The sequence below is a fragment of the Oncorhynchus nerka genome, linkage group LG12 (assembly GCF_034236695.1).
Source record: "Oncorhynchus nerka isolate Pitt River linkage group LG12, Oner_Uvic_2.0, whole genome shotgun sequence".
In the NCBI taxonomy this organism is placed as follows: domain Eukaryota; kingdom Metazoa; phylum Chordata; class Actinopteri; order Salmoniformes; family Salmonidae; genus Oncorhynchus; species Oncorhynchus nerka.
Genome location: NC_088407.1, coordinates 27372158 through 27396228, shown reverse-complemented (window position 1 = coordinate 27396228; position 24071 = coordinate 27372158). Strand labels below are relative to the sequence as shown.

At 45.8% G+C, this 24071-nt stretch overlaps 1 protein-coding gene across 1 annotated transcript; it reads left to right on the top strand.

Moving 5' to 3' along the window:
• The first annotated feature begins 631 nt into the window (after nucleotides 1-631).
• Nucleotides 632-23550, top strand: LOC115138893 (calpain-5-like). The gene is made up of 14 exons (XM_029676082.2): nucleotides 632-713; nucleotides 2053-2468; nucleotides 3609-3774; nucleotides 14309-14440; nucleotides 14686-14897; nucleotides 15474-15666; nucleotides 16440-16633; nucleotides 16829-16906; nucleotides 17046-17523; nucleotides 18057-18179; nucleotides 18332-18528; nucleotides 19391-19509; nucleotides 20624-20760; nucleotides 20979-23550. The coding sequence occupies exons 3-14, from the start codon at nucleotides 3610-3612 to the stop codon at nucleotides 21153-21155; spliced, it is 2205 nt and encodes a 734-aa protein (XP_029531942.2). The 5' UTR covers nucleotides 632-713; nucleotides 2053-2468; nucleotide 3609; the 3' UTR covers nucleotides 21156-23550.
• Nucleotides 23551-24071: the final 521 nt, after the last annotated feature.

Below are 24071 nucleotides of genomic sequence, written 5' to 3'. Positions count from 1 at the left end.
TGACTTATTTAATGTGATTGTGACTAGCAGATTCATTGCAATCCAACTCGGAATATCTCCTAAAATGGTGGTGTGCGTTTGAGAAACATCATCAGACCTGCATCTAAAATATTTCATAGACATAAGTTATGTTTAATAGCGTCACATCTATAATCCTACCTGCGCAAGTGCTCTCATGAGCATAAGTTTCCAGTCTGCAGTGGTATCTAGTCGATAATATTGTCCTGTCCCACTGTTTCCTGTGTGCATACCGCAGCCAGCTGTTAGCTGCAAATGTGAACAACATGACATAGATACATAGCTATTTAAATTTAAATGAGATAATCAGATTTGAGACTGGCAATGAAAGGGTTAAATGAGGGGGATGGGGAAGAGGAGAGGAGGAGGTGGGTGCCCCCTGCGGACGGAACATGCGCTTAATGACAACATGAGAGAGAGAGAAAGAGAGAGAGAGAAAGAGAGAGAAATAGAGACAAAAGCAGAAAAGAAGGACCAAAAATAGAGAGAACTGTGAATGAAATGTGAATGTGTAAATGACAAGTATAAAGTGAGGGAGAGAGAGAGAAAAAGAGAGGGGGAGGAGAAAGACAGAAGTAGGGAGAGTGAGAGGGACAAGAGGGGTCTTGCACATATAAAGTTGCCGGGGGAGTATGGGGTTCAGGGAGAGGACAGAACACTATGCAGAGGATCTGAAGAGAGGAGCAGACCCAGCAGTAAGGGATACTTCCACTGATACCTTTACACACACACACACACACACACACACACACACACACACACACACACACACACACACACACACACACACACACACACACACACACACACACACACACACACACACACACACACACACACACACACACACACACACACACAGGAGAAAGCGAGAGCAAGATCAATAAGTGGCTCAATGAAGAAACAACCAACCTGCACCTTAATGTGTATGTGCTGTGTGGCTTTGCATGGAATAGCCTACACACTAACAAGTATAGCCTTGCATGGTCTCAAGTTCTCTTGATTGGTTAGTTTGTGTCTGCTCCCTCTGTCCTATGCTCCTGGGACAGTCCCATATGTGCACTCTTAGAAAAAAGGGGGTCCAAAAAGGTTCTGTGGCTGTCCCCATAGGAGAACCCTGGGTTCTACATGGAACCCAAAAGGGTTCTACCTGGAACAAAAAGGGCTTCTTCAAAGTGTTTTCCTATGGGGACAGTCAAAGAACCCTTTTTGATTCTAGATAGCACCTTTTTTTTCCTAAGAGTGTGGCTTAGAGGACGAAGAGTGTTTTTACTGTAATGGGTGAAACATTAGCATGTCTGAACGTAACCCTGCGGTGTTTCCCCAGTGTGAGAGGCTACAGTGGCTAGCTTTTGCTAATTGTGTGTTACAGTATATCACAGAGCAATGGAAGGAGTGAATATCCATTGTCTTTCTGGAGGGTAGGGTTACAGTAGCACACAGCTACACAGGTCTACTGATGTTACCGATGCCCTGTCACGCTTAAAGCCACAAACACTTCCACCAGACTTGGGTTCAATACTATTTAAAATAGTTGCAAATACTTTAGACTTAATTGAATAGTAAGCAATCCCCGCCTATCTGGCAATCCAAGCAGGCTAAAGACAAAGGTAAAAGGATTTGAAAGATTTCACATTGTATTTGAACCCAGGCTTGACCGACACACACACACCTACACATCATATGAAGTCACATAGGAATGGCACATGGCTGCACAGGTTGTGACAGGTTGAACATGGACATCACACATACAGTGTGTCACTCAACTGTTACAGTATGCTCTGTTACGTATTCACAAACACACTTAGACGCTTTAAAAAGTCACAAGCGATGTCGCTCATGTCAGAACTACACACACAGAGAAGTCAGACAGAGAGAGGCACACACACACACACACACACACACACACAGACTGAAGATAAAATAAATGACAATAGCCCCAAACATTAAGAATTACTATTCATGCTGTAATAACAGTATGCTCACTTGCTAAAATCATGTCATATTTTCTTATTCAACTTTTATTTGAACCAGGAAATCCATTGAACATAAAGAACATGTTTTCCAAGGGAGAGCTGGTCAAGATGCCACTATAAACACTGGAAAACTACCAAAAGACCTACAGCTGGTCTGCGTGCCTGTATGGGTTGCCTTAGAGACGGAGAAGACAGACAGGAACAACAACAGAAGCTGACCCTATAGCTCCATACAACCTCTCTCTCTCTCTCTCTCTCTCTCTCTCTCTCTAACAACCTCTATTGGATATATGGGTGTCCAGAAGAGGCTTTCCTGACATTTAGATTCCCTAGATAACATTATACTGTATTGGACCAATCAGATGGAACTGCATTTATGACTAAGAGGGAGTGTTTCACGGGACGTACCTGAGCTCAAGGAATTTGCTCATACCGGGAACCAAAGTGGATACAGTGACAATCCATCTAGAACAGGTATTCACTGTACTTAGTTAGAATATTTTATTTTATTTATTTACTTATTTGAATATGTACAGGTTAACAACTGGGCATCTAGACATATTAACAGATTGAGACGTTATATTGCAGAGAAACACTGTAGCAGGGCTTCTGTCATTCTTACCTTTGTCATGCACAGAGGATAGGTTATTTTCAGTTCTGCCATACTCTCATAGACAGAACCAATATCAGTTCATTTTAGAATTGCTCATGTGAAGAAGTGCTTCTCGTTTTTAACCTCCCTTAACATGGTGCCCGGGGAGGAAAAGTCAGAGTGTAATTTACTAATGTTGGCCTGTGTGTGTGTGTGTGTGTGTGTCTGTGTGTGTGTCGGTACTACACCACTAGATCTCCAGCCACCTACACACACACACACACACACACACACACACACACACCGTCTCCTGGCAAAAACACTGACACAGAATCGCACCTGGCTCTCACACACTAATGCACACACACACACTCTGATGCACACACTCAATCACACAGACACACACATACTGACGCACACACACACAAACACACACACATACACACACACACACAGTGATGCACACTCATACACACTCTGCTGGCTGGTATCTGCCCCCTTGGCAGTAGCTCGGTCTAATGACTGTGTCCTCACCTCATGTCCCCTCCCCCTGACCCTGATGACCTTAACGCTAACCCTTCTAGCTCCACACTTTTCATTAATGTGGTGTACTATCTGTGAATAGCTTAGTTACTTTCTATTTCTCGTGTGTTTTTGTTCTACTTGACTTTTTAATACATGTTTTATAGTAAGGGAAAGGAAAGGGAAAGGGGGATACTAGTCAGTTGTACAACTGACTGCCTTCAACTATAATGTGTCTTCCTTACTACTGATATTGATTACTGCATTGTTGTGAAAGAGCAAGCAAGAAAGTAATTTCACTGTACTAGTGCATGTGACAATAACAATAACAACATGAAACTATCTTACCCTAGGCACCAATAGAATGAGAGGATATGTAATATCATGTTCTAAATAGTGAAATGAACAGACATTCTCCTTGCTGTTCCCCCATATCCTCTCTCATGCCCCATCAATTTCTCTCTCAATCCCTGTCTCCACTTTTTCTCTCTCATCCTCAGTATGCCAGAGAGGGTGTATGGGTTCCAGGGGCAGAGTTTCCACAAGCTGAAGAGGGCGTGTCTGCGGCGGGGCAAGCTCTTCCAGGACCCCCTCTTCCCCCCCTCTGCACTGTCACTCTTCTACAAACGAGACCCGCCCCCTGGACTCACATGGAAGAGACCACGGGTGAGAGATTGGTGGATGGAGGGGAGAGAGAATTGGAAAGAGTGAGTGGATGAGTGCTAAGGAGGCGCAAGTGTCAAAAGCAATTTCATCCATTTCTGGAATTTTCCAGCCCTAAAGCCAGGTTTGGCAATTTACCTGTCTAACATCAGCTCTTGTGCTGAGGTGGGAGGAGAGGCAATAGTTGAGTGTCCCCAGCTAGCACATAACGTTCTAAGAAACATATGTTTGTTAGAGCTTGGTGAGAGCGTGGTTGTCCTATGGTTATTTTGCATACAACCTTCCAACAATGTTCTGAGAGTGGTGCAGGATACCCAGCTAGCACATAAGGTTCTGAGAACCATGTTTCTTAGGTGGTCATTTCAGTACTTCAGCATAACGTATTCTACAGGTTTACTCATGGTTCTGTTCTCAGAATGTTCAGAGAACGTTACAACGTTCTTCTGTGGGAATTTAAGTACTTCAGCATGACCTTTTCGGTAAGTTTCCTCATGGATTGTGTTTGTGAGCCATTCAGAGGGCGAATGGGCAAGACAAAATATTTAATGTGGTACAGTAGTAGTTGCCAGGCGCCCCAGTTTGAGTCTGTTAAGAACTGCAGCATTGATGGGTTTTTCACACTCAACAGTTTCCCGTGTGCACCAACCAACCGACATCCAGCCAACTTGACAACTGTGGAATGCATTGGAGTCAACATCCCTGGTCCATGCCCAGACGAATTGAGGCTTTTCTGAGATCAAAAGGGGGTGAAACTCAATATTAGGAAGGTGTTCCTAATGTTTTGTCCACTCAGTGTATATAAAAAAAAAAGGAAATAACATTGTTGACTGCACTGGGCCTGTTTAAGATTTCATGCAGCGCTAATGGGAAGTTTTAAGACCCATAAAAAGCAGGATTTACTAACGCAGGTGATAATGGATTTACCCATGATGCACAGTGCCCATGGAAGGAGAGTTGTGTCTTTTGTGCCGGTGAATCTCATATTTAGAAACATTTTTAAAAAATTGTTTCCCTGCATTTTGTTGAATTTGATTTTTAAAAATCAAGCATAGCCTTTCCTTCCACTTAATCATGTCTGGTTTAGCAGCATTGCACAGATGCATCTTTTTATCCTGGGCATTAGCCAACAGACTATGAATAAAGTTTTTTTGAATGGCCTACTGAGAGTGCTGTGACATATTTCTGAGGTTTTTTGCCCTCATGCTTTTTCAATATTCACAATTCACATACCTGCATACTTCATTTTGCTTGTTCAAATAGGCTACTCATCCCAATTTTCAAAGAGCACTCCTTGCCCAATTATCAAAGACATGCACCTCCAAACTATTCACTCCTCCTATATTTAACTATGGATTTTTTTGAGAATCTGCCTAGCACATAGACAACGGTACAATAGCGTGGTCAATATTTGCTTATTGACCACGTTTGGCATGTCCATGTCCAGACTACAATTTACAGGAGGCCTAGCCCGTATATACGTGTGAACGCTATAGCATATGTTTAACAATATATTTCCATATTGAAGCAAAGCAAGTTGAACACTGTGGACCACAAACATGTTCAACATATTTAGCAAATATGGGGCAGGCTATTTAATGACCTAGGCTAACATTCAAATTGGAGTTGATGACAACACAATACATAAAAGACCGTAAATCCTGATAACACATTATTCCATCAAAATCAATCAGTCAATGTATTTTTCTGTCTAAAACCACACACTCGTGCTGGACCTCTGGACTCCCCTACATGCCCTTTCCCCGTGGCAGGGGGCACCAGTCTAATTCTAGTCATCCACTCAGCAGGTTTTATTCCAGATCTAGTTAATTGAAGCCTTTCTAAAGAACCAGACGCGCCAGGACAGAGCAACCCGACCCGGTCCAGAGTGTGTGTGGCGCGTGTTGCGGATTAGGATCTGAAAATGACCAGGGTATCAGTGTGTGTTTATAAAAGAAACACTTGATTTAAATAGCATATGTCTGTGATGACGAGTGGGGAAGGGAAGCGTAGTGGTGTGTCTTCAAGGTTGGCTATTTATTGGATATGAGGTTGAGGTTGTATGTAGTCTTAACATGTAAGACATACAGTGCATTCAGAAAGCATCCAGACCCCTTGACTTTTTCCACATTTTGTTACGTTACAGCCTTAGTCTAAAATGTATTAAATTACAATTTTTCCTCATCAACACATTACCCCATAATGACAAGGCAAAAAAAGTTTTTTAGAATTTTTAGCAAATTTATAAAAAATGTCTAACAGTAATACCTTATTTACATAATTATTCAGGCCCTTTGCTATGAGACTCGGAATTGAGCTCAGGTGCATCCTGTTTCCATTGATCATCCTTGAGATGTTTCTACAAGTTGATTGGAGTCTACCTGTGGTAAATTCAATTGATTGGAAATGTCAGTTCAAAAACCAAGCCATGAGGTCGAAGGAATTGTCCATAGAGCTCCGAGACAGGATTGTGTTGAGGCACAGATCTGGGGAAGGTTACCAAAACATTTCTGCAGTATTGAAAGTCCCCAAGAACACAGTGGATTCCATCATTATTTAATGGAAGAAATCTTCCATCCACCAAGACTATTCCTTGAGCTGTCTGCCCGGTCAAACTGAGCAATGAAGGGAAAAGGGCCTTGGCCAGGGAGGTGACCAAGAATCCGATGGGCACTCTGACAGCGCTCCAGAGTTCCTTTCAGAGTACTTTCCAGAAGGACAACCATCTCTGCAGCACTCCACCAATCAGGCATTTATGGTAGAGTGGCCAGGCGGAACCCACTCCTCAGTAAAAGGCACATCACAGCCCGGAGTTTGGAGTTTGCCATAAGGCACCTAAATTACTCTGACCATGAGAAACAAGATTCTCTGGTCTGATGAAACCAAGATTGAACTCTTTGGCCTGAATGACAAGCGTCACGTCTGGAGGAAACCTGGCACCATCCCTATGCTGAAGCATGATGGCGGTAGCATCGTGCTGTTGGGATGTTTTTCAATGGCAGGGAGACTAGTCAGGATCGAGGGAAAGATTAACGGAGAAAAGAACAGAGATCCTTGATGAAAACCTGCTCCAGAGCACTCAGGACCTCAGACTGGGGCGAAGGTTCACCTTCCAACAGGACAACGACCCTGAGCACACAGCCAAGACAATGCAGGAGTGGCTTCAGGACAAGTCTCTGAATGTCCTTGAGTGACACAGCCAGAGCCCAGACTTGGGCTATTTTCTGGAGCGACCTGAAAATAGCTGTGCAGCGACGCTCCTCATCCAACCTGACAGCGCTTGAGAGGATCTGCAGAGAAGAATGGGAGAATCTCCCCAAATACAGGTGTGCCAAGCTTGTAGCATCATACCTAAGAAGACTCGATGCTGTAATCACTGCCAAAGGTGCTTCAAAGTATTGAGTAAAGGTTTTTTAAATCTTTTTTTTTGCTAGCATTTCTAAAACCCTGTTTTTGCTTTGTCATTATGGGGTATTGTGTGTAGATTGATGAGGGGGGGGGAAATCTATTTAATCCATTTTAGAATAAGGTTGTAACGTAACAAGTCAAGGGGGCTGAGTACTTTCCGAATGCACTGTACATACAAGATACACAAATTATAGGAGGTCTGATGTTGATTGTATTGCTAAATATATAATACTGTACTTACAGGTTGTGTCTTAACTGCCTCTGTAGCCAACATTTATATGCCTATTTATTTTCTGCAACAACACAGTCACTCATCACAGATTGTAAGCCAGCTGGTGCCATTGACTACTAGGCCTAGAGACGGTGACAGATGATTGACATCGGGAAAATAATGACTTTCAGCGAATGATGGGAGAATGTTTATATGTAATTATGTTAATATTAGATGTTAGTATGCTAGCTAGCTAAATGTTGTGGTGTTTTGTGTTCAGCGGGTCGACGTTAGGTAGCTGTAATGCTCCGGGTGTGGAGTCAAATGCAGGAGACAGAGTTCAATGCTGTGCGTCTTTACTAGCACCAACGCAACACAGGGTGCTCACAAAAGTAATGTTTCCCAAACACAGGGAAAAAAGTACAATGGAGAAAATCACAACTAAGCACGTACCTCTTACAACAGAGCCGAAAGTTTACAATGAAAAATAATCCCGCACAACAACCAGGCGGGCCAGCTGTCTAATAAAGACAAACTAATTAAACAAGAACAGGTGCTACCACTAAACATACAAGGAGGGGGAGGAAAAACAATCAGTGGCAGCTAATAGGCCGGTGACGACGACCGCCACCCGCCCGGGAAGGGGAAACACCCTCGGTCGGACTCGTGACAGTACCCCCCCCCTGACGCGCGGCTCCCGCAGCGCGCCGACACCGGCCTCGAGGTCGCCCCGGAGGACGAGGTGCAGGGCGATCCGGATGGAGGCGATGGAAATCCCTCAACATGGATGGGTCCAAGATGTCCCTCACCGGTACCCAGCACCTCTCCTCCGGACCGTACCCCTCCCAGTCCACGAGGTACTGCAGGCCCCTCACCCGGCGTCTTGAGTCCAGAATGGCCCGGATCGTGTACGCCGGGGTCCCCTCGATGTCCAGAGGGGGGGGAGGGACCTCCGGTACCCCACTGTCCTGCAGGGGACCAGCTACCACCGGCCTGAGGAGAGACACATGAAACGAGGGGTTAATACGATAATAGGAAGGGAGTTGTAATCGATAACACACCTCGTTTATTCTCCTCAGGACTTTAAAGGGCCCTACACACTGCGGACCCAGCTTCCGGCAGGGCAAGCGTAGAGGTAGGTTTCGGGTCGAGAGCCAGACCCTGTCCCCCGGTACAAACACGGGGGCCTCACTGCGGTGGCGGTCAGCACTCTTCTGCCGTCCACTCGCTTGTCGGAGAGATTCCTGGACGGCCCTCCAGGTCTCCTTGGAGCGCTGTACCCATTCCTCCACCGCAGGAGCTTCGGTCTGGCTCGGATGCCATGGTGCCAGGACCGGCTGGTACCCCAACACACACTGAAAAGGGGACACGTTAGTAGAGGAGTGGCGTAGTGAGTTCTGAGCCATTTCAGCCCAAGGAATGTATCGTGCCCACTCCCCTGGCCGATCCTGGCAAGACGACCGCAGAAACCTACCCACCTCCTGGTTCATTCTCTCCACCTGCCCATTACTCTCGGGGTGATAACCGGAGGTCAGGCTGACCGAGACCCCCAAGCGCTCCATGAACGCTCTCCATACCCGAGACGTGAATTGGGGGCCCCGATCAGAAACGATGTCCTCCGGCACCCCGTAGTGCCGAAAGACATGGGTAAATAATGCCTCCGCAGTCTGCAGGGCTGTAGGGATACCGGGCAACGGGAGGAGACGGCAGGACTTAGAAAACCGATCCACAATCACTAGAACCGCGGTGTTCCCCTGAGACAGCGGGAGATCGGTCAGGAAATCTATGGACAGATGTGACCATGGCCGCTGTGGAACGGGGAGGGGTTGTAGCTTCCCTCTAGGAAGGTGCCTAGGAGCCTTACTCTGAGCGCACACTGAGCAAGAGGAGACATAACCCTTAACGTCCTTGACCAACGTAGGCCACCAATACCTCCCCTGAAGGCTCCCCACGGTCCTCGTCACCCCAGGGTGACCCGAGGAGGGTAGGACGTGAGCCCACCGAATCAGTTTGTCCCGGACACCAAGCGGCACGTACCTTCGCCCCGCTGGACACTGAGGCGCGGGTTCAGCCCGTAACGCCCGCTCGATGTCCGAGTCCACCTCCCATACCACTGGGGCTACCAGCTTTGAGGCGGGAAGGATGGGAGTAGGTTCGGTGGACCCATCCTCGGTGTCATAAAGGCGGGACAGTGCGTCAGCCCTCACGTTCTGGGAGCCTGGTCTATAAGACAAAGTAAACCGGAACCGGGTGAAGAATATGGCCCACCTTGCCTGACGTGGGTTAAGTCTCCTAGCTGCCCGAATATACTCCAGATTCTGGTGGTCGGTCCAGATGAGAAAAGGGTGCTTAGCCCCCTCAAGCGAGTGTCTCCACACCTTCAGAGCTCTAACCACCGCTAGCAACTCCCGGTCCCCCACATCATAGTTACGCTCCGCTGGGCTGAGCTTCCTTGAGAAGAAAGCGCAGGGGCGGAGTTTTGGTGGCGTACCCCAGCGCTGTGATAGCACGGCACCCACCCCAGCCTCGGACGCGTCCACCTCCACTATGAATGCTAGAGAGGGATCCGGATGCGCCAACACGGGCGCATCAGTGAACAGCGCCTTCAACTTGTTGAATGCTCTGTCCGCCTCTGCTGACCACTGCAACCGCACCGGGCCCCCCTTCAGCAGTGAGGTAATGGGAGCCGCTATCTGGCCAAAACCCCGGATAAACCTCCGGTAGTAGTTGGCAAAACCCAAAAACCGCTGCACCTCCTTTACCGTGGTTGGAGTCGGCCAATTACGCACGGCCCTAATGCGGTCACCCTCCATCACCACCCCCGAGGTGGAAATGCGATATCCCAGAAAAGAGACGGCTCGTTTAGAGAACACGCATTTCTCAGCCTTGACGTATAGGTCATGCTCCAGCAATCTACCAAGCACCTTGCGCACCAGAGACACATGCGCGGTGTGAGTGGCCGAGTAGATCAGAATGTCATCGATATAAACAACCACTCCCTGCCCGCACAGGTCCCTGAGAATCTCGTCTACAAAGGATTGGAAAACGGCTGGAGCATTCTTTAACCCATACGGCATGACGAGGTACTCATAGTGGCCGGATGTAGTACTAAATGCGGTTTTCCACTCGTCTCCCTTCCGAATACGCACCAGACTATACGCGCTCCTGAGATCCAGTTTTGTGAAGAACTGCGCTCCGTGGAACGATTCCACCGCCGTAGCGATGAGAGGTAGAGGGTAACTATACCCCACTGTGATGGCGTTTAGACCTCTATAATCGATACACGGACGCAAACCTCCCTCCTTTTCCTCACAAAAAGAAACTCGAGGAGACGGGTGAAATGGAGGGCCGAATGTACCCCTGTCCCAGCGATTCCGTGACATATGTCTCCATTGCCAACGTCTCCTCCTGGGACAACGGGTACACGTGACTCTTGGGAAGCGCAGCGTCCACCTGAGATCTATCGTACAATCCCTTCCCGGTCGATAAGGTGGTAATTTAGTCGCTTTCACTTTACTGAAAGCGATTGCCAAATCGGCATACTCGGGGGGAATGCACACCGTGGAACCCTGGTCTGGACTCTCCACCGACGTGGCACCGATGGAAACTCCCAAACACCTTCCAGAACACTCCTCTGACCACCCCTGGAGAACCCCCAGTCTCCACGAAATTTTAGGATTGTGCCGGGCCAGCCAGGGAGTCCCCAGTACCACTGGAAACGCAGGCGAATCAATAATAAAAAAACTGATACGCTCCCTATGATTCCCTGCGTCACCATGTCCAGTGGGACCGTGGTCTCCCGACCATCCCTGACCCTAATGGCCGGCTATCTAGGGAGTGCACGGGGAAAGGAGAATCTATCGGCACCAGCGGAACCCCTAACTTAAGGGCGAGTCCGCGATCCATAAAGTTCCCAGCTGCGCCTGAATCGACTAGCGCCCTATGCTGGGAAGAGGGAAAAAAATGAAGGAAAGAGATTAAGACAAACATATGGCCAACAAGGGGTTCTGGGTGAGTTTGATGCTGACTCACCTGGGGTGACCGAGAAGCGTTCCGCCTGCCATCTCTACTCCCAGACGGACCCCCCCAGCACCGATCAGACGTGTGCCCTCTCCGACCACAGTTGGTGCAGGGAAGGCCACCTCCTCCGGTACCCTCGGCGTAGCCCCTCCCAACTCCATGGGAATGGGAGCGGAGGGGCTGGGTGGTGGAACGCACAGAACCCTCTCTGAACGCCCGCGGGCAGCCAGCAGATTATCCAGTCGAATGGACATGTCGATCAGCTGATCCAGTGACAGAGTGGTGTCCCGACACGCTAACTCCCGGCGGACGTCCTCTCGGAGACTACACCTGTAGTGGTCCATAAGGGCCCTGTCATTCCACCCAGATCCGGCTGCCAAGGTCCGGAACTCCAGTGCGTAATCTTGGGCGCTCCTCTTCTCCTGCCTGAGATGAAATAGTCGTTCTCCCACCGCTCGGCCGTCTAGAGGGTGATCAAACACGGCACGGAAGCGGCAGGAAAACTCTGTGTAGTGCTCCCGCGCTGAGTCTGGGCCATTCCAGACTGCGTTCGCCCACTCCAGAGCACGACCCGTGAGGCAGGAGATGAGGACACTCACCCTCTCTGCTCCTGAGGGAGTGGGTCTGATGGTGGCCAGGTATAGCTCCAGCTGAAGCAGAAACCCCTGGCAACCCGCCGCCGCTCCATCATAAGCCCTCGGTAGCGTCAGACGGAGGGTGCTGGAGTCGGGAGATGGGGAGTCCGGAACCGTGGGTGCCGAAGGTGGAGAGAGGAGATCACTCCTCTCCCATCTGTCCATTCTCTCCATTACTTGATCCATCGCGGATCCGATCCGATGGAGGACGGTGGTGTGGTGGAGAACCCGTTCCTCCATCGATGGGAGAGGGTTGGCTGCTGCTCCTGCTGACTCCATAAATCAAAGGTGCGGGATTCTGTAATGCTCCGGGTGTCGTGGGTGTGGAGTCAAATGCAGGAGACAGAGTTCAATGCTGTGCGTCTTTACTAGCACCAACGCAACACAGGGTGCTCACAAAAGTAATGTTTCCCAAACACAGGGAAAAAAGTACAATGGAGAAAATCACAACTAAGCACGTACCTCTTACAACAGAGCCGAAAGTTTACAATGAAAAATAATCCCGCACAACAACCAGGCGGGCCAGCTGTCTAATAAAGACAAACTAATTAAACAAGAACAGGTGCTACCACTAAACATACAAGGAGGGGGAGGAAAAACAATCAGTGGCAGCTAATAGGCCGGTGACGACGACCGCCGAGCGCCACCCGCCCGGGAAGGGGAAACACCCTCGGGCGGACTCGTGACAGTAGCCCAAGTCTATGCCCCTTTCTCGGTGATTGGTCAACAGTACGGACAGGATGGATGAGATTCTTCAATGAAGTGTCATTCAACTAGTTTTCCTGTACATTTTTTCACTTGATAAATACTGCACCAAAAATCTTAGTTAGATGTAAAATTGCGCAACTAATACTTCCTCGGCAAAAACATCCAAATGAATTACAGATTTCTTGATTTATCTTAGATTACTTAGAATATTTTGCTACAGCGCCTCAAGAGGGACAAATATTAAAGAAAAGGTCATATGCGAGGGAGTATGTGTGTCACAGACGTTCAATTTGTCAAGCCGAGCTCTGCTTGGAGCAAACCGAAACTAGTATGTGGGCAAACCGAACCCAGTATGGGGGCACCTTAACAGTGAGAGACACATGACACATCCAACTCAAAAGTAGCCTCCTATACATAGACAAAACTGCCACGGGGAGGCGGGGACTTGTTTTTGGATGGAAGATGTAGAGATCGGTAAGAACTGTCACTTCTGTGTCCAAATATCTCATTCATAATTTAAAAAAATGTATTAAATAAGTCATATCAAACTGTGTAGAATTGCAAGGAAATGCCTTTTAAAATGTTCAAAAAATTTCTGTCTACTGTTTCGCACTTTGCTCCTACCAGTATTCAAGTCTCCCCGGCAGTAGGGCGGATGGGGAATTTTCTGATATTCAAGAGCTTATGAAATGAGCTAGTTTGATGTGCAAATCATTTCACTTCAAATGAAAAGAGACTCAAAATAAAATGTTAAAAGTAATAAAAAAGTCAGTCAAAAGTAAGTCAAAAAGTAAGTCAAAAAATATAAAAAATAAATCCACAGAGCTGACAGGGCACTTTTCTGTAGGAGGGCAAAAGGGTCGGTGCTAGAGGACTGGTTGAGCCCTAGAGGACTGGTTGAGCCCTATCTGTGCACATGCCTGATACTATAGGTGGTAGCTAACCTCACTCTTTTCTGTAGTGGGTTCCTCATGCTCTGTGCAGGAATTTTAAGCGTGCATCCACCGGGGGTCAAATGATAGGATGACATCTGTCACCTCACTCTGCAGTCAGACACACACTCACTCATATAATCGCGCACGTGCACACACACACACAGGATGCTTGGACACTGTGAACTTCCCTTCCTCAGCTATCATCCAGTCAGGTTCATACTTCATCCGGTAGGTTGAACATGATATCATCTAAGGGAAAATGAAGTTTATAACTTTTCTAAAGTTACATTTGTACAAGTTATGTCCTGTGTGTGTTTGTAGCAGTGTGTGTGTGTTAGTGTATGAGTGTGTGTATCCTTATAACTCTGCTGTGACCTGATACTGTCAAAACTAAGATCAACAGCTCCAATTGGACAGGATCTCTCTCTTCTACACTGCTCTGACATCAAAGTCAAATAAGAGTAAACTGGATTAACACACTAGTCCTGACAAATACAATGGCACCATGGCAAGATAAACTAGATCCAATTGGCTTACTGTACTGTACAGTATGTTGCACCCAGTTTACTTTTGGGCCTATAATACATTAGAATTCTCTCTCTCTCTCTCTCTCTCTCTCTCAGGAGCTGTGTAAGGACCCTCGTCTCTTTGTGGACGGCATCAGCACGCGGGATCTGCACCAAGGCAGTCTGGGTAACTGCTGGATGGTGGCGGCAACTTCCTGTCTGGCCTCAGAACCCTCACTTTGGAAGAAGGTGAGGAGTCAAAGGGCAGAAGCCAAATCTCTGTAGGTCACCTCACTGGTTTACTTCCTGGTCACTGATTTAATTTAATTTTCACTGAGAGGTCTTGATGATCAGTTGCTTATAGCTTAATCTGACATGTTAGCGCTGGGCTGGACCAAAAACCTGCACACCCTGTGACCACTGTAATAACACATTCAGTAACCACCCCTGAAAACAAACAAAAAAACATTTATTTGATTGGTTTAAACTACCAGGTGATTCCTGACCACGCGGAGCAGGAGTGGAACCTCAAGCGTCCCGACCTGTACGCCGGAATCTTCCACTTCCGCTTCTGGCGGCTGGGGCGCTGGACAGACGTGGTGGTGGACGACCGCCTGCCGGTCAGTGAGGATGGAACGCTGCTCTTCTGCCGCTCAGCCACGCCACGGGAGTTCTGGAGCGCCCTGCTGGAGAAGGCCTACGCCAAGTGAGACTTTAAACTATGCTAAAGCCAAGAACCAGCTGAGAAATTAGATTTCAGGTTGGCTAAGAGAAAGGTTGTTAATCAGTCAATTAAATATCTTATTGTCCCAGTTGCACCTAGTAAATTGTTATCTAATGAATACATTATAAACTGGGTGGTTCGAGCCTTAAATGCTGATTGGCTGACAGCCGTGGTATATCAGACCGTATACCACAGGTATGACAAAACATTGTATTTTTACTGCTCTAATTACGTTGGTAATCAGTTCATAATAGCAATAAGGCACCTCGGGGGTTTGTGATATATGGCCAATATACCACGGCTAAGGGCTGTGTCCAGGCACTCCGCTTTGCGCCGTGCATAGGAACAGCCCTTATTGGCCATATACCACACCTCCTCGGGCCTTATTGCTTAAGTACACACCACACAGCAAATACACACTTGACAAAACAAACCCCATTCCACCCCTTCAATGTTTCTCCTCATCCTCAACATTTCCCCTCTTTCCCGGTCTTCCAACCTTCGTATTCTCCCCTCTGTCCCCCAGCCACTAATCTCCCCCTCTCTTCTCTCACCAAGGTTGAACGGCTGCTATGAGGCGTTGGAAGGAGGTAACACGGCAGAGGCCCTGATCGACTTCACAGGGGGTGTGTCAGAGCCCCTAAGCCTGGACAGGGAGGCCCTCACCCTTCACCTCAATCAGAGGAAGGCACTGTTCCAGACCCTGGCCAAGGCTCATGGACGCAGAGCCCTCATCACCTGCTCCATACGGGTCAGTGAACAATAGACATTTCTCTGTTTAACTGCAGATCTAGGATCAGCTTACCGTCCCCAAAACGTAAAAGCAACCATGTCAGGGGAAAATGTTTAATTGACCTTGGATCAGTGAATTAGTACTAAAAGATCAGCTTGACTGTGGAATTTTAATCCACCACAATACCAGAGACCATTACTGGAGGCCTCGATCTAAACTGGTGCCCACGTGCCCTAGATATTACATGTGCATGAAGGGTGGTAATGAATGGTTTGGGATTAGGCCAGAGAGATTCTATGAATGTCATTCTAGCAGAGAGGTCACCTCTGAATACTGTACTGTACTGTACTATTGCAACAACACATCATCAGTAACCTGTCTCACAATCCAATGCTTGGTGAATTCTGCTTCATAGAGAGACAGTTGGCCATGTTAAGCATAGTCCAGCATTAGCAATGTTAACACCAACCTTTACTGTACTATGACAGGAGTGACACTGCATGCTCTCTATCCTGGCACGTTCTCTTGTCTTTGTTCGCTCTCTGCCCTTCCTCTTTCCTGTCCTCATAAACACTCCAGATACATGCCTTTATTGATTAATGATCTGTATTGTTTATTGTGTAGTTATAATATCGTGCATGACTCTTATTAAACAAATCAGGGGACCTTCATAGAGTGCCTGTATTGTGTATTGATGTTAGTGTATTTCTATTGTGTATTGTACGGCATATCTGTATTTTCTCTCTGTCTCTGTCTCTCTCTCTTTGTCTGTGTCTCTCTGTCTGTCCCAGCCAGCGGAGGGGGAGACAGTAGAGTCAGTACTAGACTGTGGTCTGGTGCGGGGCCATGCCTACGGTATCACCGCGGTGAGGAAAGTGCGTCTGGGGGAGTGGTCGCTGCTGGGTGGCTGTGGTGTTCGCCTCTGCATGGTGCGCATGAGGAACCCATGGGGTACAGCCGACTGGACCGGGCCCTGGAGTCAGGGGTGAGGGGGCTATTACTGTAATGTTCATAGGCATAGGTCAAGGTCAAGGTAGCCTCACTTGGGTCATAACAAATGTCAGGATCTGGCTAGAAACATGTTTTTGTCTATTTTGGCTGGCCATAAAATTGGAGGGTCTCATAGCAAAGCACACATGAAGGGAACCACTGACACAGAGCCCTTTTGCGCCACATTCAGGTCTCAACATTGGCAGCGGGTTGGTCGTGGTGAAAGGGAGAAGATGGGCCTCATAGTCAGAGATGTGGGGGAGTTCTGGTAAAAACAAACAGTCAAATAAATGTTACTATTTTAACAGAAAACAACTTAAATGCTCAATGCATAGCATACGTTAACAAATACACTTCGATTCATCCTGAAAAGCTAAATAAATAGGGGTTTTCACCTCTCCTCTCAGGATGGAGTTTGAGGACTTCTGCCGCTACTTCACAGACGTGGTGGTGTGTCGTCTGGTAGAACGATCCCTGCTGTGGCCCAGAACTCACTGGAGAGAAGTACGCTGCCCTGGGGAGTGGGCTCCAGCCCCTAACACCCCCGGCACCACCCTCCTCTCCAGGCGCCAGGCACCCAATCTGGGGAAGAATGCTGCCAAGCCTGGGGGGTTGAACCCGACTCAGAGAGGGGACCGGAAAGAGGCAAGACTGGGGGAGAGACAGAGGGGTGGAGGAGGAGGAGGAGGAGGAGGTCGAGCTGTTCGTGGTGGGGGGAGGGAAAAAATGGTTGTTGCGAAAGAAGGGGAGAAGAAGACGAAGAGGAAGGAGGAGGGGGTGAAGAAGGAGGGAGAGGTGGATGGAGGATGGGATGAACAGACTGATAAGAAGAGTAGGTGTGGAGGATGCATCAACCACAAAGACACTTTTTTACACAATCCCCAGGTGAGCTTACACTTCAGCTAGGTTCATGCTCAAAACAACTGGTTAAATGGTTCCATGAAGAGGTCCAGTTTATCCTACACTCAGAATATTTTTGGTTATGACTGGGTGGGGGAGAACTGTCTCGTCCTAATTTAGTTGTTACATTCAGACTAGTGAAAAACACATTCTTGATATTCTGAGAAGGACACTCAGGATGCTAGAATAGTATCTCAAATATAGTATGCATATACCACAAGCATACAAATAGCTTGTGTTGCTGAAATTGTAAGGGATTAATATGAACTATTTGGGCAACTGCTACAATCTTAATGGCATGGAAATAGACCTGTGAAAGCCTATTCAGAGTGGTGCTGTTGGAAACAACATTGCTAAGCTAAAAACAACATGGCTGACACTAAGCTATATTAGTGGTACTCTAAATCTGCTACTGTTGCTCTCTCTCTAAATAAGAATTTGTTCTTAACTGACTTGCCTAGTTTAAAAAAAAGGTTACTTAAAAATATAAATACATTCTCTCTTTCTCTCCTTCTCAGTTCATGTTTGAGGTGCAGGGAAAGGAGGATGAGGTGTTGATCTGTCTGCAGCAGGAGGACAGGAGGATAAAGAGGAAGGATGGAGGAGGAGAGAATCTGCCCATCGGCTTCGAGGTGCTGAGGGTGAGTCACAGGACTTCAAAAGAGCCGCTGTAGAACGCTATAGTACACCCAAGGTGTGTGTGTGTGTGCATATGACCGTGAGTGTGTGAATACTCCATATTTCCTGTGTGTGTTTAACCCTCTATTCATTCACCCTCCACCCCTGTCATCAGGTGGAGGTGAACCGGCTAAGCCGTGTGCAGTGTGTGGTGGAGCAGGCAGCGAGCTCTGTGTACATGGACTCCCGTAGTGTGGCCCTGCGAGTGTCCCTGGGCCCCGGCCGCTATGCCCTCCTGCCCACCACCTTCCAGCCCGGGGCCACCGGACGCTTCCTGATACGCCTCTTCTCACATTCCCACCTCAGACTCAGGTTAGAGGTGGGAAGAGGGAATGGTGTTAATGTTAGGAATGAAGGAATAAAGGAATATAATGTAATCTTAGGAATGAAGGAATGAGGAATGAAGAAATGGGGTTAGAATAAAAATGGAATAAAGGAATATAATGTACTGTATCTTAGGAATGAAGGAATGAAGGAATGGTGTGATTGTTAGGAATGAAAGAATGGTGTGAATGTTAGGAATGAAGAAATGGGGTGAATAAAGGAATATAATGTACTGTATCTTAGGAATGAAGGAATGTTAGGAATGAAGGAATGGTGTGATTGTTAGGAATGAAAGAATGGTGTGAATGTTAGGAATGAAGAAATGGGGTGAATAAAGGAATATAATGTACTGTATCTTAGGAATGAAGGAATGTTAGGAATGAAGGAATGGTGTGATTGTTAGGAATGAAAGAATGGTGTGAATGTTAGGAATGACGGAATGGTGTGATTGTTAGGAATGAAAGAATGGTGTGAATGTTAGGAATGAAGGAATAGAATGTACTGTATCTTAGGAATGAAGGAATGGGGTGAATGTTAGGAATGAAGGAATGGGGTGAATGTTAGGAATGAAGGAATGGGGTGAATGTTAGGAATGAAGGAATGGGGTGAATGTTAGGAATGAAGGAATGGTGTGATTGTTAGGAATGAAGGAATATAATGTACTGTATCTTAGGAATGAAGGAATGAAATGTGTTAGGAATGAAGGCGTTAAGAATATCAAGTGTTTGTCTTAGTTTCCCTCTGCATTTAGCATGTCAGCACCAGATAATGATTGATTGTATCGATTCTCCCCCTTTTCCACTTCACTACTATTATTTATCTCCCTCCCTCTCTCTCTACCTTCTGTTAGTGAGTTGAGAGAGGAGTTGCCTGCTCCCTCACTGTGGCAGTGTTGTCTTCCCCAGCCCAGTATAGTAACCACCGTCCACTTACGTCGAGCATCTGGACTCAGCCAGCCTAAACAGACAGGTAAATATTACATCACTGTGACATTATGCCATAATATTATCATAACATACATTATCAATATGGGGCGGCAGGGTAGCCTAGTGATTAGAGTGTTGGACTAGGAACCGAAAGGTTGCAAGTTCAAATCCCCAAGCTGACAAGGTACAAATATGTCATTCTGCCCTTGAACAGGCAGTTAACTCACTGTTCCTAGACCATCATTGAAAATAAGAATTTGTTCTTAACTGACTTGCCTAGTTAAATAAAGGTAAAATAATCTTACACATACAGGATCAATATCAATTCATTACCAATAACATACATGATCAATATCAGAACATACATGATCAATATCATAAAATACATTTTTACACATACAAGATCAATATCATAACATTCATTATCAATATCATAGCATACGTGTTAAACATACATGATCAATAGCATGCATTATAAACATACTGTAACGGGATTCTTCCGTCGAAGGAGAGGCGGACCAAAATGCAGCGTGGTAGGTGTCCATGGCTTTTAATAAGGAAAAAACTGAACATGAACACAATACAATACAATACAATACAATATAATACAATAAACGTGGAAAAACCGAAAACAGTCCCGTGTGGCACAAACACCAAAGAATGGCTGCCTAAATATGGTTCCCAATCAGAGACGACGATAGACAGCTGCCTCTAATTGAGAACCAATCTAGGCAACCATAGACATACAATTTACCTAGACAGGTAACAGACCCATAAACATACAAAAAAAACCTAGACAAGCCAAAGCACATAAATCCCCCATGTCACACCCTGACCTAACCAAAATAATAAAGAAAACAAAGATAACTAAGGCCAGGGCTTGACACATACATGATCAATAGCATGCATTATAAACATACATGATCAATAGCATGCATTATAAACATACATGATCAATATCATAATATGCATTATCAATATCATAACATACATTATCATAAAATACATTACCATCATACGGAACGGTGTCTTTTACCAACAACTGGCCATGTAATCTCATTGTATACAAACCTCTATGTGCATCTTTCACAAGATTACAAAGACTACAAACATGAGACTAACTGTCTATGTATTGTGTCTGTATCTGTGTTGTGTAGCACCAGATGTGTATGCGGTGATCTGGTGTGAGGACGACACCATAAGAACACGTGTGTTCAAGGAGGATGGAAACCCAGAGTTCAACATCAGGGCCATTTTCTACAGGAGAAACCCAGACGCACATATTAGCATTGAGGTTAGAAATATACACATCTCAGTGAGACACACACATACACACACACACACACACACACACACACACACACACACACACACACACACACACACACACACACACACTGGGGTAGATACAGTAATTGAAGTATTATGATTCTAGTTATATTCAGGGATGTAATATTTGCTTTTCTTTGTATGTATGTATGTGTGTATGCTTGCACGTGTGTGTGTGTTTAGTTGTGGAGCTATGGTCTACTGTGGGACACACTACTGGGCGGGGCTCGGCTCCAGACTAGCGACAGTGAGAAGGGGCGGAGCCGAGTGATTGACCTGCAGGGTGGCCAATCACGGTCAGGATCCAGGGGCTGTATCTATGTGGAAACCTCATCCAGCGAATGCCTAACAGACTTATAACTGACAGCTGTGGCTTGTACCACCCATGATGCAACCATGCAATCACTGATTTTCTGGAAGAGGCTGCAGATTTGGACGAAAATGTATCGGGTTCAATAGCTTTATCCATTGGAACTACCATAAATAACAAAGACAAATACCTCTTTGAATGAACTTAATGCATATACACTGAACAAAAATATAATTGCAACATCTTTCATGAGCTGAAATAAAAAGATTCTAGAAATGTTCCATATGCACAAAAAGCTAATTTCTCTAAAATGTTGTGCACAAATTTGTTTACATTGATATTAGTGAGCATTTCTCCTTTGCCAAGATAATCCATCCACCTGACAGGTGTGGCATATCAAGGTGCACCTTGTGCTGGGGACAATAAATGGCCACTCTAAAATGTGCAATTTTGTCACACAGCACAATGCCACAGATGTCTCAAGTTGAGGGAGAGTGCAATTGGCATGTTGACTGGAGGAACATCCACCAGAGCTTTTGCCAGAGAATTGAAAGTTAATTTCTTTGCCATAAGCTGCCTCCAACATTGTTTTAGAGAATTTGGTGGTATATCCAACCGGTCTCACAACTTGTGTGGTGGGCGAGTGGTTATCTGATGTCAACATTGTGGTACAGAGCGCCCCAGGGTGGCGGTGGGGCTATGATACGGGCAGGCATAAGCTACGGACAATGAAAACAATTACAATTTATCGATGGCAATTTGAATGCACAGAGATACCGTGACGAGATCCTGAGGCCCATTGTCATGCCATTCTTCTGCCGCCATCACCTCATGTTTCAGCATGACAATGCACGGCCCCATGGCGCAAGAATCTGTACACAATTCCTGGAAGCTGAAAATGTCCCAGTTCTTTGATGGCCTGCATACTCACCATGTCATTCATTGAGCATATTTGGGATGCTCTGGATCGAAGTGTACAACAGCGTGTTCCAGTTCCCACCAATATCCAGCAACTTCGCACAGGCTTTGAAGAGGAGTGGTACAACATTCCACAGGCCACAATCAACAACATGATCAACTTCATGCGAAGAAAATGTGTCGTGCTGCATGAGGCAAATGGTGGTCACACCAGATACTGACTGGTTTTCAGATCCACACCCATATTTTTTTTTTTTACCTCTTAAAGATCGGACCTTTTTTCCCCAATTTTAGCCTAAAATGACATACCCAAATCTAACTGCCTGTAGCTCAGAACCTGACGCAAGGATATGCATATTCTTGATACCACCTTTTTTTCAAGGTATCTGTAACCAACAGATGCATATCTGTATTCCAAGGCATCCATAGACTAGGGCCTAAAAACATTTATTTCAATTGACCGATTTCCTTCTATGAACTGTAACTCAGTAAAATCTTAGAAATGGTTGCATGTTGCATTTCTATATTCCTTCAGTATAGTTAGGAGAACTCAGCACAACTGAGTAAAGAGGTATGATTTGGAACACACAAGCACAGTGATCAGTTTGCTGTTCACCTCTAGTGCAGTGGAGATAAGTTCATGTGTAAAATACATGCCCTAGTTTTACATCTCTGCTGGTCAGACCTTATAGGGCACAGCGTTATCCTAAAACAAAATAATCAAACTGTGAAACATTATTGGTTCTGGACAGCTGCCAAGGTTATTTGAAGTTGTGTACATAATACGAAGGTCGAATCCCTTTTGCTGACTTGAGGGGACAAATGTGTGCTATCATTAAAATGTGTTTCACAATACAATGTCTTCTTTTTTCACATGTAGGTAGGCACGATAGGTATGTGTGCAGGTCTATGCTCCAAAATATGTAAATACATTATTTGGGCTTTGCCACTGGCTCTTCTTACTGGCAGCTGTATCAGCACGTACCTCAATAACCAACTGGACACAGTTTGTCACAAGACTAAGCATGAAAGTAAGTCGTACAAAATCAAATGACCCTTGATTTGTGTTTTTGTTAACGAATCTGCTTGTGAAATACACACTATTTTGTGTGTATTATTGTAATTGATTGATTGAGAACATCAGAAATGTCTTTGCATTAGGGGAGACTGGGGCTAGTTGTCACAATGCTCATCATCAAAAACCTACAGACCGCTGTGAATTCATTTGAAATATGTACCATCTTAAAAAATATGTTTATAATTTAGATTAAAAAAGATACCCATTGCACAAAAACTGGTGGAATCAGCGTTGTTTCAACGTAATTCAAAATCAAATCAAATGTTATTTGTCACATACACATGGTTAGCAGATGTTAATGCGAGTGTAGCGAAATGCTTGTGCTTCTAGTTCCGACAATGCAGTAATAACCAACAAGTAATCTAACTAACAATTCCAAAACTACTGTCTTATACACAGTGTAAGGGGATAAAGAATATGTACATAAGGATATATGAATGAGTGATGGTACAGAGCAGCATAGGCATGATACAGTAGATGGTATCGAGTACAGTATATACATATGAGATGAGTATGTAAACAAAGTGGCATAGTTAAAGTGGCTAGTGATACATGTATTACATAAGGATGCAGTCGATGATATAGAGTACAGTATATACGTATGCATATGAGATTAATAATGTAGGGTAAGTAACATTATATAAGGTAGCATTGTTTAAAGTGGCTAGTGATATATTTACATCATTTCCCATCAATTCCCATTATTAAAGTGGCTGGAGTTGAGTCAGTGTCAGTGTCAGTGTGTTGGCAGCAGCCATTCAATGTTAGTGGTGGCTGTTTAACAGTCTGATGGCCTTGAGATAGAAGCTGTTTTTCAGTCTCTCGGTCCCAGCTTTGATGCACCTGTACTGACCTCGCCTTCTGGATGATAGCGGGGTGAACAGGCAGTGGCTCGGGTGGTTGATGTCCTTGATGATCTTTATGGCCTTCCTGTAACATCGGGTGGTGTAGGTGTCCTGGAGGGCAGGTA

Excerpts from the sequence above, each read along its gene's own strand:
- LOC115138893 (XM_029676082.2), top strand. The coding sequence starts at position 3,610 with ATGCCAGAGAGGGTGTATGGGTTCCAGGGGCAGAGTTTCCACAAGCTG. Across the intron at positions 14,441-14,685 it reads AACCCTCACTTTGGAAGAAG|GTGATTCCTGACCACGCGGA; the intron begins GTGAGGAGTCAA and ends TTAAACTACCAG. Across the intron at positions 18,529-19,390 it reads CATTCCCACCTCAGACTCAG|TGAGTTGAGAGAGGAGTTGC; the intron begins GTTAGAGGTGGG and ends ACCTTCTGTTAG.